The 22,667-nt window shown below is 40.7% G+C and overlaps 1 protein-coding gene across 1 annotated transcript in view; it reads left to right on the forward strand.

Annotated features, from left to right (window-relative positions):
• The first annotated feature begins 5,658 nt into the window (after nucleotides 1-5,658).
• LOC124138947 (short transient receptor potential channel 3-like) overlaps nucleotides 5,659-22,667 on the forward strand; it is a 224,263-nt gene continuing 207,254 nt past the window's right edge. Inside the window, exon 1 of the mRNA XM_046505872.2 lies at nucleotides 5,659-7,776. Coding sequence (XP_046361828.2) covers nucleotides 7,731-7,776 — 46 coding nt within the window. The 5' untranslated portion in view covers nucleotides 5,659-7,730. The remainder of the gene's footprint in view (nucleotides 7,777-22,667) is intronic.

The following is a 22,667-nucleotide window of genomic DNA, read 5'->3' on the forward strand; positions in this document are numbered from 1 at the left end:
AAAGAAGCATATATCGGCCAGTTTTCTTTTCTCATTTTTATCCCGGCCGCTGTTGAAATGTATGCCCCAATAGCACATTAAAAAAATCCAGGTCAGCGTGATCTTTCTTAAGCTATATTTATTGAAAATTCGCTTCCAAAGCAAAACGACTCGATCTACGTCATAAAATAACTGTTACGAAGTGTTCCAAACTTAGAATTGTCTAACCTTTTTATGAAATTTTAGTGTTCTAAACTTTAAGATTTCATAAAAAAAGTTAGACAATTATTAAAAAACAGGTTTCTTCTAAATTAAAAAAAATCACCCTCCCACTGTCTTGCCGGTTGAGATAGGAGAAACACATAAAACATATGGATGGCTCATTCATTGTTCGGTATATCCTGAGAATATATTATTGACGGGGCACCTGCAAAGTTGATAATAAGAATGTTTTATAAGGCTGTTTAAAATCAAACTTTAGTACTCAGGCATGTGCTTGGTTTTGAAGTATCTGAATATACAAAGAATATTCTGCCTTAAAATAACAGCTCTGGTAATACGGTTCATAAAAATTGAAATGTCTGCAGGGATGCCAGTGAATATCTGTGTTGTTGCCAATGTCTGTTTGTTGTTTTGTTTGATGATTTGGTTAAACAGGTGATTAACTGACAGTCCTTGGTGTTACATACTGGACAAAAAAGTGTTTATTCAAGTGAGTACACAATTTTATAAAAATATCCCCCAAAATATTCATGATCCCTAATTGTTTTGTTCAGTATAGATGTCTGTTCTGTTACAATCGGTGACTATCGTGTTTTTCTTGAAGGGTAACAGGAAAGACAGTTATAACACGGGAGAACGGTTTCTTGGTATTAAGACAGCACTTCCCACTGATAGGGTGAATAATTGAATAAAAACGACAAAACCATTCATAAGAAATCTCTGCTAATTATAAAAGCCGAGTCGATGGTACGATTATGTCATGAGCATGTGTTGATGTGTTCGCGAAAAGGTGAGCGTATCCTGCCCCACCATGGGAACCATCACACACACATGCACAGGCATGTCAGTTGTCCACCAAAGTCTCGAGCTGCTGGAATATTGCTCGAAAAATTAAAGGGAAAGTTGACTGTTGGAATTTTGAAGTCATCCCCCTTGTCCCACAGACTTGTGGAAAGTTTTTTTTGCCAGGAAGGGAATTGGCTATTTGACCATTATTGAACGATATCGATAGTATCGCTTGTCACGGTGTCGTAAAACTAGTCTAGTTACGGTCTAGAGCCCGCACGGCTTCCCCCTCCCTTAATCGTCAGGCTTCCGTGAGCATTCGGCAAAGTCCGATGGTCGTCGTTGTCCAGTGCCTTTACGTTCATTGCTGGAGAATTAGGGACCCATACTTTTTATTCTCTAGCTGCATAATCGCATACTTTTATCATGTATTGATTTGATGTATGTTACATCATATATGTTTGCTACCCTATTCATGTATGGAAAATGTTTTAGTAACTTTGACTTTCACGCAGTAGCGCGATTTTCTTGATGTACTCATGTACCTGTATTTATGGTCATTTTTGCCACCTCAATAATTGTACATATCTGGTTGTAATGTTTAGTGGTACCGTTGGAGAGCTTATGTTCAGCGCTTTATTTTGGTACTTACATACTCCGTATTGGTCGAGTAGTTAGTTTGCTAGTCGGGTTTTCCCTTTGTTAGGAAACACAGTTTGGTTATCTCACCATGATATAGCATCCTCACGGCCATCTTGCCGAGGCAAGGGCGTTAACAGGGGAAACTAGACCTTTATAGTCAGTTAATTCCCTTGCCTCGGAAAGATGTCCCACGGCTCACTAGGACAGGTTGTTCTCTACGACGTCCGCGCACTCGTACAAAACCATTGATGTGTTTTTTCCGTCAGGCACCGCTAGACCGTTTACCGGTCGTCTTGCTCGTGGTTCTGTCAGGTCGAAACTAAGACTTCGTAAGTAAGTGGTTATGGCAGTTTTCTCTCTGGTACTAACTTACTCTGGTGTTATTGAGCTAAAACGTATTAGGTAGGCTTTTATATTTCGTACCACGTTTTTCTAGTAATCCGTGGTTAACCAACAATCCGTCTATGAGACCAGTTGCTATTCAGGCGTTTTTCGTGTATTTTATGGTTCAAGAGACTTATTTTAGGGATAGACCCTCTGTGTATATTTCCCGTCATTTAACCCAGCCGAGGGTATTCATTCCTTAGAGTGCTGAGCTAATTAACTATCAGGTGTTAATTGGTCCCAGTCGAGTTAACTGACTGTCAATGCATCTTGTCAATATCTTGTCAAAGTGTTGATTAAGCTACTCTACTTTTTATTACTGTTATACAGTTGCTTAGCTAATCAGCTTGTATATTTGCTCTCATTTTATTAATCAGTGATCATTGTCAGTGTAAATTTGTTTTTTGATCTTTTTATATTGTCTATTGATACAATTAGCTAATAGCAATAAACCTGTGAATCTAATACCAAGTTTTTCATGATTACTTTATTCTTGTTATAATGACACCCTGGTCTCTGGAGCACCGCACCGTCACATCGATATTCCTGAAACAGTAAGTTCTTTGCCAATCTTATTGAATTCCATGTAATGAATTATCAATTTATTACCAAAGCAATATTTAAAAATAGAGTATGTTCCCTCCTAATAGGGGACAGGTTTACCTTGATGGTTATTTGATGCGACAGTTTGCATTTCAGGCACATGGTGCAATCACGGAACAGGAAGAAGGGTTACCATTGGGACACTGGCAAACTCCAGGAATCAGTGGTGAGAATTGTTGTCATGGTGACTGGGTGGGCCTTTTCCAAAGATTAGAGATTTTAAAAATACAAAATGATTATTTTTTATTTGTATGTTTAGGTCAGCTTAGAAAAGCTGCTTCTTGTTTTGAATGAATTATCTGAAGCTCAAATGTCGATTGGGAATCTAACGTTTAGTTTAGTTCATTTATGCCTAAAATATATACTGTAATTTCTAATTGGTTTTCATAGGGACCTTTTCAATAAGGACTTTCCAAATAAATAATCTTCAACTGCAAATTGAATAATAGTAACTTTAAAGTAAGTTTAATAACCCATATGTCTAAAATTAAAAAAACACCCCTCAAATTGTCTTACGAGGTTGAAGCCCCGCTGTTACTGTGCATGTTACTGAAAACGACAAGAACGACGAGAAACGACGACAATGGCGGCTGTGCATGACCATATCACAGTAATTGCATGATTATATGTCATCGCACTGTTTCACGATTCATCACGGGGTTGTGTTCAGACTTCGGTCATCAATAGGCTGACACACTAACTATGACTCAACCACACTCACTCACTCACTCACTCGCACACTCACTCACTCACTCACTCACTCACTCACTCACTCACTCACTCACTCACACACACACACTCACTCACTCACTCACTCAGTCACTCACTGGCAAGACGTAATTAGTCTGGCTCAGAAAAGGTCATCTGAGCATGTTGATCATCTGAACTTTCTATGCGAGTACTTCATCATAATCAACCATATCCTTGAAGCCACAACTTATGAACTATCCACGTCAATCACAAGAGTAAACTCTGGCTAGGGAATATACGCCCGTCAGCACGGGGCCGTATACACAACCACGAGGAAACACACTTGCGTCGTTGCCTCCGCGGGACTATTTCCAATCTCATGGCTCTGTATATATAGAAGTAATAAAGTAGAAATAGGAAAGTTATTAATTTGTTTTTGAGAGAGTGCTTCAACTACAGCATTCCGTCTTTCGTTTTTTGTGTTGAGAAACTGGATTCCGAATGCATCTAATGATTCTGTCAACCCTAACAAGAACAAAGGATGACACAGGAATTTAGACGCGCGTTTGTATCCTGTTTAAGGTCAATGTTAGTCGATGAATAATCATTTCTAAGACACCAATTGTTTAGGTTGGGCATATTGTGTGGATTCGTAACGGAAAAAAACATGACTGGTTACTGCTCTGAAAATATAGAACATAACGGCTGGAGAATGGGTGTATATCTCATACATAACACGTGGGGAATCGGTGTATATCTCATACATAACAGCTGGAGAATCAGTGCTCATCTCATACATAACACCTGGAGAATGGGTGTATATCTCATACATAAAAGTTGGAGATCGATGTATATACCACACATGACAGCTGGATAATCAGTGTACATCTCATACATAACACCTGGAGAATCGGTGTATATCTCATACATAAAAGTTGGAGATCGATGTATATACCACACATGACAGCTGGAGAATCAGTGTACATCTCATACATTACACCTGGAGAATCGGTGTATATCTCATACATAAAAGTTGGAGATCGATGTATATACCACACATGACAGCTGGAGAATCGGAATATATCTCATACATAACAGCTGGAGAATCGGTGTATATCTCATACATAACAGCTGGAGATCGGTTTATAGCTCACACATAACAACTGACATCAGGTGTGACATCAAATACAAAGAGAACGTCGACTCTGAAACGACCCGGGTGCCTTGTGCATGCAGTTGTTACACAAATCAACAATATTGCATCCTGCTAGACTAGATAATAGACGCTTCTATCGACACGTCGCTTTGACTTCATCATAAAAGGGCTGGAGCTAATTTAACTCCTGGCAGACGCGTTGCTTCCAAAACCGCCTCGTTGAAAACAATGACGATTAGATATCGACAAACTCTTGGTCATGGGGTTGAGCGACGATGCATCCTGGTACATATTTCATTATATTGAAAAGGACATGTTATTGACATGTAACACGCCCCCGGCCTTCCGTGTCTATTTCAGCCCATTGCCTATGCATGTCTATTTCAAAGTGACCAGTAACATGTTTCTGACGCTGAAGAAAAAGACACAGTGATTTAATAACCTACGATGCATATAGTTCTCTGTTGCTTGTGTATAGCATACTACACACAGGGTCCATGGAACAGGAATAGACAAAGTTACAAAAGATGACACTGGATATGAACAAATCCAAACAATCTTTAAACAAAAACAAAAAGAATTCTCAAAATTAATATAAACTCACAGAGACAAAAACGATTATTAATTTTATTTTCAAATTCAAGTTAAACTGTTACCTTGAAGTTACTGACATTATCTATAATATTTCTCTTTAATAATTTAATATTTCTCTTGGGTAATAAAATATAACGTAATTCCACGGGCTACGGCTATTTACACAACTGGAAACCATTGCCTTTGGCAGTATGCAAAATAATCACCTGACGATATAAAGAGGTACAGCCTGTAGTTTCAAAGTCCATTCTTCCAACCCAACCAAAACCCAACCAAAAAGGCACAAGAACATTGCCCAAGTGAAAAGGCACCCGTTATTGTTATTAATATTGATAGTGGAACGGATATAAATAACTTAACCTGAAAAACGGATTTGCACGAGTTTGCTCGTTCCCTATGTCAACGCCTGCAGTTTTGTCTGCAACAGGTTGGCCCTTCCTGTCATCTCTGGGACGGGCTTGGCGCTGACACGGACATGTAGGCATTGCGAGATCGAAGGCGCGGGCTTCCAAATGTCGTATTTATCTGAGAATCCTGAGAGTGGTTTCTCCGTCAGCGATTAGCCGGATCGGCACGCAGAGCAGGCAACAAACAGCCGGCGATCTCACAGTATGCCAGCTGTGCTACCATCAACTCGAGCGGGCGGTTGTAGTAACAACAGGCGACAATAAACGAAACCCGTCCGTCCCGTTGTTTGTCACGGGTGACCCGCACAGGTAGGTTGTTCTCCCTTTCCACGTGACATCTGATCGATCGATAAGCTCTGTGACTGGGTAGCGGGTGATTTTGTCCTTACCGTCAATAATTAAGTCCATACGGGAGTTGAGAGGCTCTAACACGTCCACAATACCACTTGGATGCTACTTGTTCCGGAAGCCGAGAGAACATTTACTCGCTTGTTTGTCAGTGATAGCTTGTCAGTGGCACAGACTGGACATATCACAACAGCCGAGGGGATCAGCGTTTGTTAAAGCACTGGGTTATGAATGTTGCGCAACATCGAACTTCGATAGGCACCACAAGGAGTACTTTACGAGGATTTGCAAGTTTCCAAAGGGGAGTTTGTCGTTTGATGTGCCATTATGTGTGATCTTATGGAATATTTCTTGACTTCAAAGAAGAGTTTTTAAATCCAAGATAACTTTGGAATATTTGAATAATGACCAACGAATTTTCTTAAAGTGATTCAATGTGGATTTTATCTTCGACAGAAACTTGGAGGTTTATAACGTTTAAATCGAAGACAATGCACTGAACGAGAAGGAGAGGGGACCTGCATCAAGGATCTTGTGTACACAGGGACGACACTGACAAGAAATCATTCATTTCTCTGGCAGACCTCCGAAGACCTTTTTCGGATTTGTAACAAAAACTCTAAAATTGTTTTCCGTTTAGTTACAGTTTGAATGGTTTTCAAACACAGGTCCACTCAAGCTTATCGCTGTGTCAGGTTCGTTTGGTATCGGCGGCAATCCAGACACCTAACTTGTCCCTTGCTGTTACCCACAGGCACTGGCGTGAACAGTGATGGAGTATACGGAAGGTTGAAATATGAATTATCGATGATATAACCGTGGCAGATTAATCTGGGCTGTTTCAATGAATACCGCCCGCCTGTAGTTCTTCTGGTCCCGTGCTGCTGCTTCAGCGTTGTGTGTGTCAGCGGCCAAGGCAACTCATCAAGTGATAAACGACAACGGTAGCTCTTGTCATTCATTACTTTGATCATTCCACACGTAATTATCGACTGTCGTACAGTTAGACTGTAAACAGCAACAACAATCACTTTCAGGTCCCATTTATACAAGTCGAACCTGAATGACAACAGTAAACCGGGGAATTGAAATTAACTAACAATCCAGAGAAGATTACTCCGGTTTAACTATACAATGTATCATTTGGATATAATTCAACGATTTACTCTTGGTTATACACGTAGCTGACAAATAATAATCTGTCCTGGTTAAAAAATTTAAGTTTTGAAAGGTGCTACGTAAAGAGCGTGATTTCATTCCCAGAACTCTCTGGCATGTTTTGACGGGAAATAAAAGAGTTTTAACACTGCGCACCAAGTAGCCGAAACATAATTCTAGGTGAATTATATTAAATATTGTCCAGTAACACGAAGCCACAAGTGACATCTGGTATTTCACCATGAAACTAACATCGCCACAGTGACCTGAGAGCGTATCTCGATGTCAGATTGCTGCACGTGTGTGAAATGTACATGTCATGAAATGGACAAGGGGAAAGGCGTGTTCGTGAAATATACAACACTGTGGGATATTGACAGTTGAACGAGTTGCTTGTTTCATTAAGGAATATTGCTGTAATTGTGATCATATCGTGCTCACGCACGAAATATTTTATAAAATATCTACATATGTCACAGATGAAATTGCCAACGGAATTCTATTGAGGTGATTTACGCTGCAATTTATGAGTGTAGCACTTCATGAATAGATCACTCATAGCAATAGCTTACAAAAAGCAATAACATATTTAACCGGTGGCCTGTTACGGCTGCACTGTCCACATCATGATATTTGTCTCGAGGCAAAACAGAAGAAGTGGGAACTGGATAGTGTAGCAATCTCCATTTGGCAGTATTTGTGTGGTCTGACTGAAGTATGTACCAACAGTGATTTCAACATTGGATATTACTAAGATAACGATGTTTAATCCAGGAGAAATAGGCAACAGAAGGAGGCGTAGAAGAGGTAAGTGATTCTTCCATCTGTCGTTGTCTTGTATTGCCATGGCAGCGCATGAGAAATGCGTGCGCAATACGGAACATCGCACGGGAATTGCGTGCATGTGCCGGGCATGTCGTGGACTGATGTACATTTCGTCGTGCAAGGTGTATTCCTTCGCCAACGCCCTTAATCCGATATCTCTCTATTCTGGACGCATTTCCCCAGCACTGGGTTTCACAAAAAGTTAATGCGAATATTTGTGTTGTCTGTGTTTCATTTCAAGTGAAACCTTTATATACTTTGCAGGATTTCTTTCAGGTAAAATATATCGTATAATTTCATTGGTACAATGTTTACTTTTCAGCAAATTGAACATTTTCATTTTTCTCACTAAACTTAGAAAGAAAAGTCGAAGAACAACGTTTATGTCACACCCCTGTCTTTGACACCATGCTGACATGATCGCATACAAAATATTTCTAAATATTACAGTCAATCAGCCTGAATGTCGATTTAGGAAACAATATATTATTTGACATATTAAACATGATAATTTCAGGAATAAAATTACGAACATTTGCACTAATTGTTCATGACACAAAGTCAGAGATAAATATGTCCACCATTTAGCCTCCACGTGCTGTGCCTATTTTGTGGACATTGTCTGAAATAAATCATTCAACGTGAATTCTATCTGTCGGTACAAACGTGTTGGCATAATGAAGGACCAAGCTGCTTCACGTCCGTACTTGGAGCAACGCATTGTCATATCCGCTATAAAGGGAGATATTTACAAAATAGATGCAGTTTGCCCGCGTTGCTCCTTAACGTGAACCTTAATGCGATGTCGAATGGGAAACTTCCATATACGACGGTACGTGGTTGTCAGGCATCTAATACTAGTTGTTTCGGGTCTGGATTGAGTGTTTGGAATACAGTGTTCATCAATAATCGGCTACCAAGCGGGGTCACCTGCTGTTGTTATTATGTAATGAAACGAAGGTGTTAGAGTTAGTGCACTATAAAGCTATGTGTTTTCTATATCAACACCTACTATTGTAGATTCCCAGGTAACTCCCAGGACGCCATATGGCGTTGAGTGAAGGGGTGCCTATGGGCAATGCGCCCCGTGCTTATTTAATGGCCCCGTCACACTATAACGTATAGCAATAACGTATGGCGACGTATGCGAATTTTTACCAAAACGCCGGCAACGCTGAAACACGCTATGAATAAGTTAGGTGTAAGTTGTATACGTTAAAAGCACGCTGGTATACGTTGCAGTACGCCGAGGCTTAAAAACGTTTTTGTGCATGCACAAAATTTTCGGCGTATGGGAACGTATGAACCATTTACATATCTAGACTCCTCTCGCTTTTCGTGGTAATTTGATGAATGGGTGTGTACACTACTAGTTATACTCCCGCGGGGCCCGTTATAGGCACCTTTCCCTACGCTGAGCGCGCTAGTCATACGTTACTCATACGCTGGCCATACGTTGAACAAGCCAGACACACGCGGGCAATACGCTTTTATACGCTGTCAAAAGTTATGTATAAGTCAGTGATACGCTACTAATACGTTAGACATGCGCGCGTTACATATACGGTGAACTCATTATGTATACACTATTGATACGCCCAAATCATGGTTTTTCGATGAAAGCTCGACGTATGACAGCGTACTAACTGTATTTTACACCCTAGGTGCAAGTTACTCTAAAACGTTGTAGTGTGACAGTGCCATACATGAGGGTGCCACCCTACCCCTCCCCTGGATCCCGAATACCCTAGATAGAGCCGTTGATCTTAACTCACCCTAAACAGACGCCCGAATCGCGCGTACCAAAAATGGGGTTTGTGGCCTCTTCAATGGGACCATCCTGACACGGCTCTTACAGTCTACACAGGAGAATAGGTTTCCAGCAAACCATGCCTGCCGTGAGAGGCGATTAACGAGATCGGGTGGTCAGGCTCACTGACTTGGTTGATGAAAATCATCGTATCTTAATTGCGTAGATCGATGCTTATGTCAATCACTGGATTGTCTGGTCCAGACTTGATTATTGAAAGACCGCCGTCATATTGCTGGAGATATGTTGAGTGCGACGTTAAACAAACAAACAAACAAACAAACAGGATTCCGTTAATTTTCAGGAACCCATAGCAGCTTGACAAAGTGTTTACGTATAGAGAGACAGCTGATTAACTTTGTCGTGTATTACATGAACTACATGTTGGCAAACAATTATCGCTTCTCATGCCTCTTGACGGCGGATGTTTATGTCACTGGTCAATGTCGTGACAGGATCGATATGTTATTCCATGTTCATCACATATGCTGGACTGAGCCAGCAGAATATTATGGCCGAGTTAATATGAAGACAAACAGGTTTGACGAGCGAAAGCGATTTGATACTGTCTCATCACCACGTAGGATGATCAGGTAGGGTCAGAACCACCCCTTGTTATACACATGTCTATGTATTGTCGGTGGACGGCTTGACACTGTGTGAATCGGCTTGATTAACGGCTTGACACTATATGAGGTGGATTGATTAACGGCTTGACACAATGTGAGGTGGCTTGATTAACGGCCTGACACTATGTGAGGTGGCTTGATTAACGACTTGACACTATGTGAGGCGGCTTGATTAACGGCTTGACACTGTGAGGTGGTTTGATTAACGGCTTGACACTATATGAAATGGTTTGAATAACGGCTTGACACAATGTGAGGTGGTTTGATTAACGGCTTGACACTATGTGAGGTGTCCTGATTAATGGCTTGACGCTATGTGAGGTGTCCTGATTAATGACTTGACGCTATGTGAGGTGTCTTGATTAATGACTTGACACATTTATTAATGTGAGGTGTCTAATGGTTTGACACTGTGAGGTTATTGATTAATGGCTTGACACAATGTGAGGTGTCTTGATTAATGGCTTGACGCTATGTGATGTGTCTTGATTAATGGCTTGACGCTATGTGAGGTGTCTTGATTAATGGCTTGACGCTATGTGATGTGTCTTGATTAATGGCTTGACACTGTGGGGTTATTGATTAATGGCTTGACACAATGTGAGGTGTCTTGATTAACGACTTGACACAATGTGAGGTGTCTTGATTAACGACTTGACACAATGTGAGGTGTCTTGTTTTACGACTTGATAAGGACATTAGACTGTCATTTCAACAGCTGCTTCGAATAAACAGCTACGTCACTCAACACTACTGTGCTGAAAGGTACTCGATATATTAGCATGATATCCTATTGCTGAATGGAAGATCTCTGTTGATATGTTAACTATAAGCTATTATTAACTGTAGTTATGACGTCATAAACAGATAAATTGTGTTCAGAAGGATAATGTCTATTTCACGTCACAGACGATTAACGGATGGATTCAATGCGTGACATGGCTGAACCTACGCAACAGATCTCTGACGGTTGTGGCAGGTTATCAACCACTGGTTTTATGGTTGTAAATCGATTACTAACTGGCTGTAATAATACAAGCAGCGGATTATAAGAAACACTTTAACTCAGTTCCTTCTTCTCAGGCCCCTGATGGAACTGTTAGATTTCGTTTTTATAACAGTTGATGTCCAATTATTGAAACCAAATTATTCATCACCGAAATGTGTCACCTGTGGTTGTCATAAATATTCCATTTAATTACACCTATATTTTGTGACATGTTCGTTGCCCAATTACACGAACCCGCAAAATGTATATCAGTGCTAAATTGACATATGCATCGACAGTAGCCTATCTCCCCCTCTGGGGTAATATTTCGTTTTAACAAACTGACGCCCCTTCCCAACTGTACATTATATATCGTGTCTCGTGTCTCGGTGTCCCGTCTTCAAGTATGAATAACTAAGATCAATACCAAACACAGAGCCCTCTCAGGCATATCAATAACTGTCGCTACCCACACCCCATCGCCCATCCCCACAACCTACACCAAGTGGCAGTTGGTCAAACACGCCGAGCCTGCATCGCGGCTGAACGACTGGATCAGAACCACCAGTATGAGTGGAGTAAGATTGAACACAGTTTTAATTGGCTAGCGCTTTCAACTCGTACCACGTACGAGTCTCATCAGGCCATAACTGATAATATTTTATAATAACATGATATTCTAGATATAATAGTTTGTGGATGTTGTAACGCATATATCATGTTCTTATAAATATTATGAGTATACATGTAGAGATTGTGTATAATGACCCGCGTGCAACAACATTTAGTGTCCCAAGTGTTGTAAGTATTTATTCCAAGTAGATGTATTATTAATAGGTTAAGTATCGCTGGGCATGCTGTGATGTTGGCTGTCCATAATGACTTTGTGGATGTGAGAGCGAGTTAAGAAGTATTGACCAATATATCGGATGTGAGGATATTCCAGGCATACACGAAGCAATTGATACCGGTCTTCGCTGTTTGTGAAATCGGTCTCTCGGGATAAATTATTAAATATTTGATAGGCATTGGGAGAGGTGAAAATAACGAGATGTAGGTTTGTAGACATTTGTATTGTACAGAAGCACATAACTGGCTCTTTCACCGTGGGGTGAGGTGGGGTGAGGTTATGTGAGGTGAAATAGGGTTTACAATCGCTTCCAAGACTATTGCACTAATATAGCGTCGTGCATGCACGTGTGTGTGAGCGCGCGCGTGTGTGTCTGCTAGTACCAGTCTGGACTAATGCCGAATTTATAGTGCTGGCCCGCTGAGATACCATGCAGCAGTTTAAGATGAATACCCCTATCAGACACAGTTTACTGACCCCAGCCGACCAGTCCTGGTGTTAGCCCCTTAATGCCGAGCACCAGACAGGGTAACAACAAGTACCATCTTTAAGCGTCTTTTGGTATGACGCGGTCGGGGATCAAATCTACGAACTTCCGATCTCCGGGCGGACGCACAACCACTAGACCACGGAGGCGGTCTTATTCACCATTGGACGTGTTAGGCTTGAGTGAGAGAGTGATTAACGCCACTTGGTTAATGTGGGAGGTCCTGGCATTCATACTCGGATTATACCGGGCTAGAATAGGTCTTCAGCAACACATGCTTGTGTGAATGACAGGATCAGATGGTCAGCCTCGCTGACTTGGTTGATGCATGTCATCGTATCCCCATTGTGTAGATCTATGCTCATAATGTAAATCACTGGATTGTATAGTCCATATTCGATTATTACAGACCGCCGTCATATAGCTGGAATATTGCTGAGTGCGGCGTTAAACGACAAACATTACAAGCTGAGCTTATAAAGGTGTTCACCTCAATTCTGTTTCTTATCACTTAAGGTCATCACGTTATAAAGGGGCATTTGTGTTTGTGGTTCAGATATATCATAGACACGAACTAAGATACTTCGGAAACATGCCCGCATTACCATGTCCCCACGTGGCACCAGATCTTGCCCTACATCCCCGAAATCAATGCATAATGGGATGCACTATTTAACGCCGGGTTTACGAATCATACAAGCTATATCAGTAAGAGCGGGACTCTATATTCCAGTAAACAGTGACACTATATCGACTACTTGGACATTTAATCCAGATAAGTGACATGCTCTAGCATAAAAAACAACCACTCACACCCAAACCGAGGAAACTTGACGCCCAGTACAAGACAAGACATACAAACTTAAAACGATATCACCTCTATGAAGTATAGGTCTGCGTGTTGCTGGGCGAGCTGGGTAATGGCGTAAGCAATGCAACGTAAGGTCATTGTCCATGATTTTACATAACAAACAAGATCGCGTCCGCGTGTGACCAATTCCCCACTCTGTGTTTACGTTACCCCGATTGCTATCTTCCGAATCTAGCGGGCAAATGGCTGAGACTGTGTTCAAGTCTGCATCCCCTATACAGCAGCCTCGTTATATGTTATCCCTAATTACACCGAAGACGTATACTTCATAACCTTTGACAGGGACGAGATTTAGACAGATTTGTGTGGATCCTAGAGTATCCTTTCACCCATACCGGAGATACACAATCAATACACATCTTGAAACGGATGCCGAGTTTCTGATTTCTAGCTTTAAAAAGACTTCAAAGCATCGTAAATTAACCTGTTCTATCTCCTCTCGCACCTGTACGTGGCATTTATGCCGCTCGAGGCGCGGCTGTGAAAACATCTTACCAGGAATTGAAACATATTTAGTCTTAATGCTATTCTTTAAAGCCCACTTGATCACATTTGGTTTGTCGCCGCGGGAATTGCTGACATTCATGCATAGTCCCAGGCATAATGTGTTTGCCTTGAATCAAATTTAGAAACGTCCCGACTGAATCAAATGATATTCTACTTCTGTTTTAAAACTTATTTTGCATATTTATGTATTCATGATTTCATTTCTTGGGTTCCAGTTCCATAAAAAACTACCGTATATATATGATACTATAATATAGTATATATTATGGTCGCTGTAAAAGGCGACTTACAAGATCGGGTGATCGGGATCGCTTATTTGGTTGATGCTTGTCATCGTATCCCATTGCGTAGATCGATGCTCATGATTCTTGTCACTGGGTTGTCTGGTCCAGACTCCATTATTTACAGACCGCCGCCATACACCTGGAATATTGCTGAGTTGCGGCGTTAAACAACAAACAAAACAAACAAAAACAAAGGTTTATTAATAAGATGATTTTATTATTAGTTCATTTCCCTATATTTACATATTGACTGTGCCAACCCTTCCAGGTGTCAAAGTCTGCTAACACACGTTTATTATTGTATAGTCGATATGAAGTGTTGAAACAAATAGGACGTGACTCATCGTTTGCATACAGGCCTGGCCGTGTGTGTGAGACAGGTGGTACTGTGCCACAATGCTTCGCTGCAACAATGTCCATCTTTTAATTACGAAACAGTTACCTCGATATCTATTTATCTTGGGTTTAAATCTCCAGGCCTCAATTAGGCCTCCACAGATTCATCCACACAACGCCATTTATTTCGAACCAACGGACTAATGATTTTTTCAAGCGGGTGTTTTCTATGGGTGATGGGTATGATAAGAAACAACATGGCATTGATAAAGGATGGTGTTACACTGGAGAAGGTTGATATTATAACGAGGCTGGTTTTCCCATGGTAAAAGAAGCAATAACTGCAATGGTAACGGACATATTGTAAGGGGTGACATTGACATGGTAATGAATGACAATCAAATGACCAAGGATGGAATTGCTATGACATTTGTTTGCATTACAATCGTAGAACATAACATCAGTAAGGCCAAGGATGAAATAGCAAAGCAAAACGATGAACCTACAATGCTAAAGGGCGGATTTCAATGATAAAGAATTACATTAAAAGGGTAAAGGTAAAAGCATAAACTGCAACAGTTAAAGATGGCATCACAATGTCAAAGGATGACACATTGTAATGAAAAAGGACGACATTAGAATGATACAAAATGGCATAACAATGATAAAGGATTGCATAACATAGTTCAATGCTGACATGAGAAAGGCAAAGGTTGTTTTTAATATGGTAAAGAATGACATAACAATGGCAAGAGCACAGATTACAATCGACAAATGTGACATCACAATATAAAAGGCTGACATAATTTCTTAAATTGTGGCATTACGAAAATATCTAGACGCTTGACGTACACACACGTGTTGTTATGGTTGATTATTGTTTTGTGCCGCACACATCAATATTCCAGCTACGTTGTATGTAAATAATACGTTGCCAGGCATCGATATTCTTACCAGCGATCTCAATGGGATTTACACATGCATCTCGAGAGAACCCCGTACGACCGCACACTTGCCATAAGTATGATAAGTAATTATCATATGTGAGCCATTACGGCAACCTAGCAGAGTTACGTGTCCGTCTAGTCGATGAATAACTAATTATGGTAATCGGCTGGATGTCCTTCGAACAAACATTATTGATGACTTATGATCCGTACCGACAGCTTGTTTTATTGTTTTATGGTTATGACCCATGTTATCATGAAACTGTGGTACAATACATTATTGAAACTGTTGGCTAGTTTCAAGTTTCAAATATCCTTCGCTATAAGAGGTAAACGGGAGGAAATGGTATTGATGTACCGGACCAATACGGAGTTATTGAGTGAGTGCGTGAGTGAGTGAGTGAGTGAGTGAGTGAGTGAGGGAGTGAAGGTCCTTTTTTCAATATGTCAACAATATTAAGACGGGGGACACTAGAAATGGGGAACTGAACCCTAGCGAACCCCTAGGCCACTTACAAATGATTCGTTCCGACATTTATTTTTGTTGGTTAATGTTTATGACCCATGATCACATGCTAATGTGGTACAATATACAGTGTAATTTCAAACTGCACAATATGCACGATAAGGTAACGTAACGACGGCCTGACAAGACAATCCAGTGACACGAAAGCGCATTTGCTGATTTTGTTAAAACGTAAAACGATAGGTTACTTTTGAATTACGTCTGTTGTGTGTGGAGATTCTACTGTTTATGCGTAAAGAGAAATGTTTAAGAAATATGTTCGTCTTGCAACACGGTGGGGGGCCAGGTTTAATGACTCGGGTCAAATATTTATTTTACATTTGCCTTCAGCATAACTGATAAATACCACTGAGCTTATGATGATACTCAGGACTCTCTAGGAGAAACATCGACACATTTCAAATATATATAAAACCTCAAAGCCAGGGCAACAGATTCAATAGGGCGTAAACGCAAACTAGCCGTGAAATGTTTATAAGTCTATCACCGAAACTCAGTGACGACACCAGGTGTACGCGGAAACACATTAATACATGAGTTGGATCTATAGATTACTTTTGTGTACAGGGGATACTGACCAGGTGAGTTAAAGTGTCTATATATAACAATGTCTTCTCGCGAGTATTAAGTAATTGACCAGGAAATCCACTGAAAACGATATCTTTACTATTAATTACGTCTACTGTTCACAAGTGCAGAGGAACGTTTAAGTAATATGTTTGTTTGGTGTCACAGGAGGTGTGGTACATTTCAGTAGGGTCACAGGAGGTGTGGTACATTTCAGTAGGGTCACAGGAGGTGTGGTACATTTCAGTAGGGTCACAGGAGGTGTGGTGCATTTCAGTAGGGTCACAGGAGGTGGGGTACATTTCAGTAGGGTCACAGGAGGTGTGGTACATTTCAGTAGGGTCACAGGAGGTGGGGTACATTTCAGTAGGGTCACAGGAGGTGGGGTACATTTCAGTAGGGTCACAGGAGGTGGGATACATTTCAGTAGGGTCACAGGAGGTGTGGTACATTTCAGTAGGGTCACAGGAGGTGGGGTACATTTCAGTAGGGTCACAGGAGGTGTGGTACATTTCAGTAGGGTCACAGGAGGTGGGGTACATTTCAGTAGGGTCACAGGAGGTGTGGTACATTTCAGTAGGGTTAAAGGCAAGATGTTACTTTCTATATGAACAATTCGACTGGGCGTACGGAAGCGATAAACATGACGATATGTTATTGCACTCTCCCTGTGCGAGGATGATCTGAGAACCGGAATTAACCACGAGGGATCACGTGATGTGATGCACTGGTCTCGTGATCATAATGGCGGGGACACACGTCGCTATGGCAGATGGCGTTTGACTGTGTGATGTCATTATTTACCTCTTCTTGTATAACGCTGCAAGGACAATTGCACCGAAAGCTGCCTGTATCAAAACAGTCATGTGTACTTGCTGTTCAAAGCGCTGCGCAATGTGCTCGACAAGGCTAACGTACTATTCCCACATCCTTCCCAACATTAGATCTCAGGAGAATGATATTATGGTAAAAGTAAAAAGAACCCACGCCCTATAACAATAATAACAATGATGACTACGATGACAATGGTAATGGTGATGATGGTGATAATCCATGAAAATACGTTGTACTTCACACGTTAGTAGAATAAACGCACCTGCAATAGGTGACTTGATGGCGTATATCGTCCTGCAGTAAGAGAGCTATACCTTGGGTAAGATGATTGTTGGTGGTGTCTGGATGTGTGAGAAGAGATAATGATGAGATTTTTTGTTTTGTTGAGTTCAGATCTTCGAGGCTAAAATCATTCTTAGACGGGGAGAAGATTGCCCTCAAGAAAAGCTGCGCCAGTTCCGATGTGTTGCTTCGCCGTATGTACTGACGTTGGAGTGTGCATTGTTGTTTCAGATGCTGTCTCGAAGATAAACATTTTGTTATGAATAACTTCGTTCAAACATGCAGTCGGCGTTAAATCATAACACAAGAATACCATTAACAAAGAAAACAAGATGTCAAAGGCATCTGGTTAGTGAACAGGATGAACACACATCAGCAGCTGAATGCTTATTGGTAACATCTGTTCTAAAATACCAGCGTCCCATCGTCCCTGCTATAGTTTCAAAACAAAGGGTCTTGTGTTCAGCAATATGGTCGGTCCATAGCGTTTATACCTTGGAAAGAGCAGTCAGATATATCACAGCCATATAAAGAAAATAATCGACTCAGGACAAGACAAACCGCTGGTTGATAGAATGAACAAGGGGGCCCGCCTGGCCCAGTCGTCTAAGGCGCAGCGATTCGCTGTGCTGAGCTGGATCCCTTGGGCACGCCAGAAACCTATGATTGTGGGTTCGAATACCGGTTCGCCCCGATTATGTTTCTAGGTTTGTCAGCTCCATACCCTTGCTCGTGGGTTTCACCGAAGTGGTAAACATTCTGAGACCTGCATTACTTCAAACCTTCCTCCCACATTAAGCTGACACGCCGTGATATAATTGGAATACTGTTAAAAGCGGCGTTAAACCCAACTCACTCACTCACTATTATGAACAATCATCAACGAACGTGATCAGATAACGATGACATACAAGCGGTCACCTATGACACATTCTTGCACCCGATTCTCCTTATAATCATCCCAAGTGGATTATTAGTGTATTCATGACATTCAGTTAACCTCCCCCATGTGGATTATTAGTGTATTCATGACATTCAGTAAACCTCCTCCAAGTGGATTATTAGTGTATTCATGATATTCAGTTAACCTCTCCAAAGTGGAATATTAGTGTATTCATAGCATTCAGTAAACCTCCTCCAAGTGGATTATTAGTGTATTCATAGCATTCAGTAAACCTCTCCCAAATGGATTATTAGTGTTTTCATGGCATTCAGTAAACCTCTCTCAAGTGGATTGTTGGTGTATTCATGGCACTCAGTGAACCTCCTCCATGTGGATTATTAGTGTATTCATGACATTCAGTTAACCTCCTCCATGTGGATTATTAGTGTATTCATGACATTCAGTAAACCTCCTCCATGTGGATTATTAGTGTATTCATGATATTCAGTTAACCTCTCCCAAGTGGAATATTAGTGTATTCATAGCATTCAGTAAACCTCCTCCAAGTGAATTATTAGTGTATTCATAGCATCCAGTAAACCTCTCCCAAATGGATTATTAGTGTATTCATGGCACTCAGTGAACCTCTTCCATGTGGATTATTAGTGTATTCATAGCATTCAGTTAACCTCTCCCAAGTGGATCATTAGTGTATTCATAGCATTCAGTTAACTTCTCCCAAGTGGATTATTAGTGTATTCATGGCATTCATTTAACCTCCTTCATGTGGATTATTAGTGTATTCATGGCATTCAGTAAACCTCCTCCATGTGGATTATTAGTGTATTCATGGCATTCAGTAAACCTCCTCCATGTGGATTATTAGTGCATTCATGGCACTCAGTGAACCTCTTCCATGTGGATTATTAGTGTATTCATAGCATTCAGTTAACCTCTCCCAAGTGGATTATTAGTGTATTCATAGCATTCAGTTAACCTCTCCCAAGTGGATTATTAGTGTATTCATGGCATTCAGTTAACCTCCTCCATGTGGATTATTAGTGTATTTATGGCATTCAGTAAACCTCCTCCAAGTGGATTATTAGTGTATTCATGGCATTCAGTAAACCTCCTCCAAGTGGATTATTAGTGTATTCATGGCATTCAGTAAACCTCCTCCAAGTGGATTATTAGTGTATTCATGGCATTCAGTAAACCTCCTCCATGTGGATTATTAGTGTATTCATGGCATTCAGTAAACCTCCTCCATGTGGATTATTAGTGTATTCATGGCATTCAGTAAACCTCCTCCATGTGGATTATTAGTGTATTCATGGCACTCAGTGAACCTCTTCCATGTGGATTATAAGTGTATTCATAGCATTCAGTTAACCTCTCCCAAGTGGATTATTAGTGTATTCATAGCATTCAGTTAACCTCTCCCAAGTGGATTATTAGTGTATTCATGGCATTCAGTTAACCTCCTCCATGTGGATTATTAGTGTATTCATGGCATTCAGTAAACCTCCTCCAAGTGGATTATTAGTGTATTCATGGCATTCAGTAAACCTCCTCCATGTGGATTATTAGTGTATTCATGACATTCAGTAAACCTCCTCCATGTGGATTATTAGTGTATTCATGATATTCAGTTAACCTCTCCCAAGTGGAATATTAGTGTATTCATAGCATTCAGTAAACCTCCTCCAAGTGAATTATTAGTGTATTCATAGCATCCAGTAAACCTCTCCCAAATGGATTATTAGTGTATTCATGGCACTCAGTGAACCTCTTCCATGTGGATTATTAGTGTATTCATAGCATTCAGTTAACCTCTCCCAAGTGGATCATTAGTGTATTCATAGCATTCAGTTAACCTCTCCCAAGTGGATTATTAGTGTATTCATGGCATTCAGTAAACCTCCTTCATGTGGATTATTAGTGTATTCATGGCATTCAGTAAACCTCCTCCATGTGGATTATTAGTGTATTCATGGCACTCAGTGAACCTCTTCCATGTGGATTATTAGTGTATTCATAACATTCAGTTAACCTCTCCCAAGTGGATTATTAGTGTATTCATAGCATTCAGTTAACCTCCTCCATGTGGATTATTAGTGTATTCATGGCATTCAGTAAACCTCCTCCAAGTGGATTGTTAGTGTATCCATGGCATTCAGTTTACCTCCTCCATGTGGATTATTAGTGTATTCATGGCATTCAGTAAACCTCCTCCAAGTGGATTATTAGTGTATTCATGGCATTCAGTAAACCTCCTCCATGTGGATTATTAGTGTATTCATGGCATTCAGTAAACCTCCTCCAAGTGGATTATTAGTGTATTCATGGCATTCAGTAAACCTCCTCCATGTGGATTATTAGTGTATACATAGCATTCAGTAAACCTCCTCCATGTGGATTATTAGTGTATTCATGGCATTCAGTAAACCTCCTCCATGTGGATTATTAGTGTATTCATGGCACTCAGTGAACCTCTTCCATGTGGATTATTAGTGTATTCATATCATTCAGTTAACCTCTCCCAAGTGGATTATTAGTGTATTCATAGCATTCAGTTAACCTCTCCCAAGTGGATTATTAGTGTATTCATGGCATTCAGTTAACCTCCTCTATGTGGATTATTAGTGTATTCATGGCATTCAGTAAACCTCCTCCAAGTGGATTATTAGTGTATTCATGACATTCAGTAAACCTCCTCCATGTGGATTATTAGTGTATTCATGGCATTCAGTTAACCTCTCCCAAGTGGATTGTTGGTGTATTCATGGCATTCAGTTAACCTCTCCCAGGTGGATTGTTGGTGTATTCATGGCATTCAGTTAACCTCCTCCAAGTGGATTATTAGTGTATTTATGGCATTCAGTTAACCTCTCCCAAGTGGATTGTTGGTGTATTCATGGCATTCAGTTAACCTCTCCCAAGTGGATTGTTGGTGTATTCATGGCATTCAGTAAACCTCCTCCAAGTGGATTATTAGTGTATTCATGGCATTCAGTTAACCTCCTCCATGTGGATTATTATTGTATTCACAGCATTCAGTTAACCACTACCAAGTGGATTGTTGGTGTATTCATGGCATTCAGTAAACCTCCTCTAAGTGGATTATTAGTGTATTCATGGCATTAAGTTAACCTCTCCCAAGTGGATTGTTGGTGTATTCATGGCATTCAGTAAACCTCCTCCAAGTGGATTATTAGTGTATTCATGGCACTCAGTGAACCTCTTCAAAGTGGATTGTTTGGCAGTAATGGCGCCGGCAGCTCTAGACGATCTCCTTCAGGACAGCTGGCCTTGATGGCAGTAATAGTCAATATTTCATGTCAGGGATATATGACACATGTTAAATTGACATTCGCGTGTTGATATCATGAGGTTTATCTATAATATGCATTTGTCTGTTTTGATTTCATATGAATAAAATCCATGTGCAATATATGAGGAAATTTAGGAAATTTAGGAAAATAAGCATTTCGCGGAATCTCCATGGAATGACGCTTGACCCCTGTCAGTAAAGAAATATACCCGTGCAGATCCGGATTAGAATAGGTCAAACAAATTCACTCGACCAAATGTCCCCAAACTCTTGTGACCCTCCAGTCTATGGCGACAGGGTCGACCCTGCTCGTGATGCCTCTGTAGAAAAACCCCATCAACATTAGTGTTGTTAAGACACCGTATTAATAATGTTCCAATGTGACGTCTACACTACCGCCACGTTCATCTGATTCACGTCTTCAACGCGTAAATCAAGTGCTTTGATTTTTGGGAGAGTGATTTGTCCTTGACCCACAGAAGGTCTTGCAGTGTATGAGTGACGGATGTTCCAAACAACCTTGACAGCAGGCCACATACTCGGACAGGCTGTTGTGTCCTCCATTTCCCACAACATAAGTGTCGGTCTCGTGCACACGTGTCTAGTTTATTCTTCAATCTCTGTCAACAAATGACAGGTGTGCATTTAAGCAGTGACAGGGGTTGTGAAATACACAACTTACCCACGTGGAAATGATCCAAATAAATAGCAAATCTGACTTTGTATTGATAGTGTCAG

This window comes from Haliotis rufescens, unplaced genomic scaffold, assembly GCF_023055435.1.
Source record: "Haliotis rufescens isolate VD_foot unplaced genomic scaffold, xgHalRufe1.0.p SCAF_19, whole genome shotgun sequence".
Lineage (NCBI taxonomy): Eukaryota > Metazoa > Mollusca > Gastropoda > Lepetellida > Haliotidae > Haliotis > Haliotis rufescens.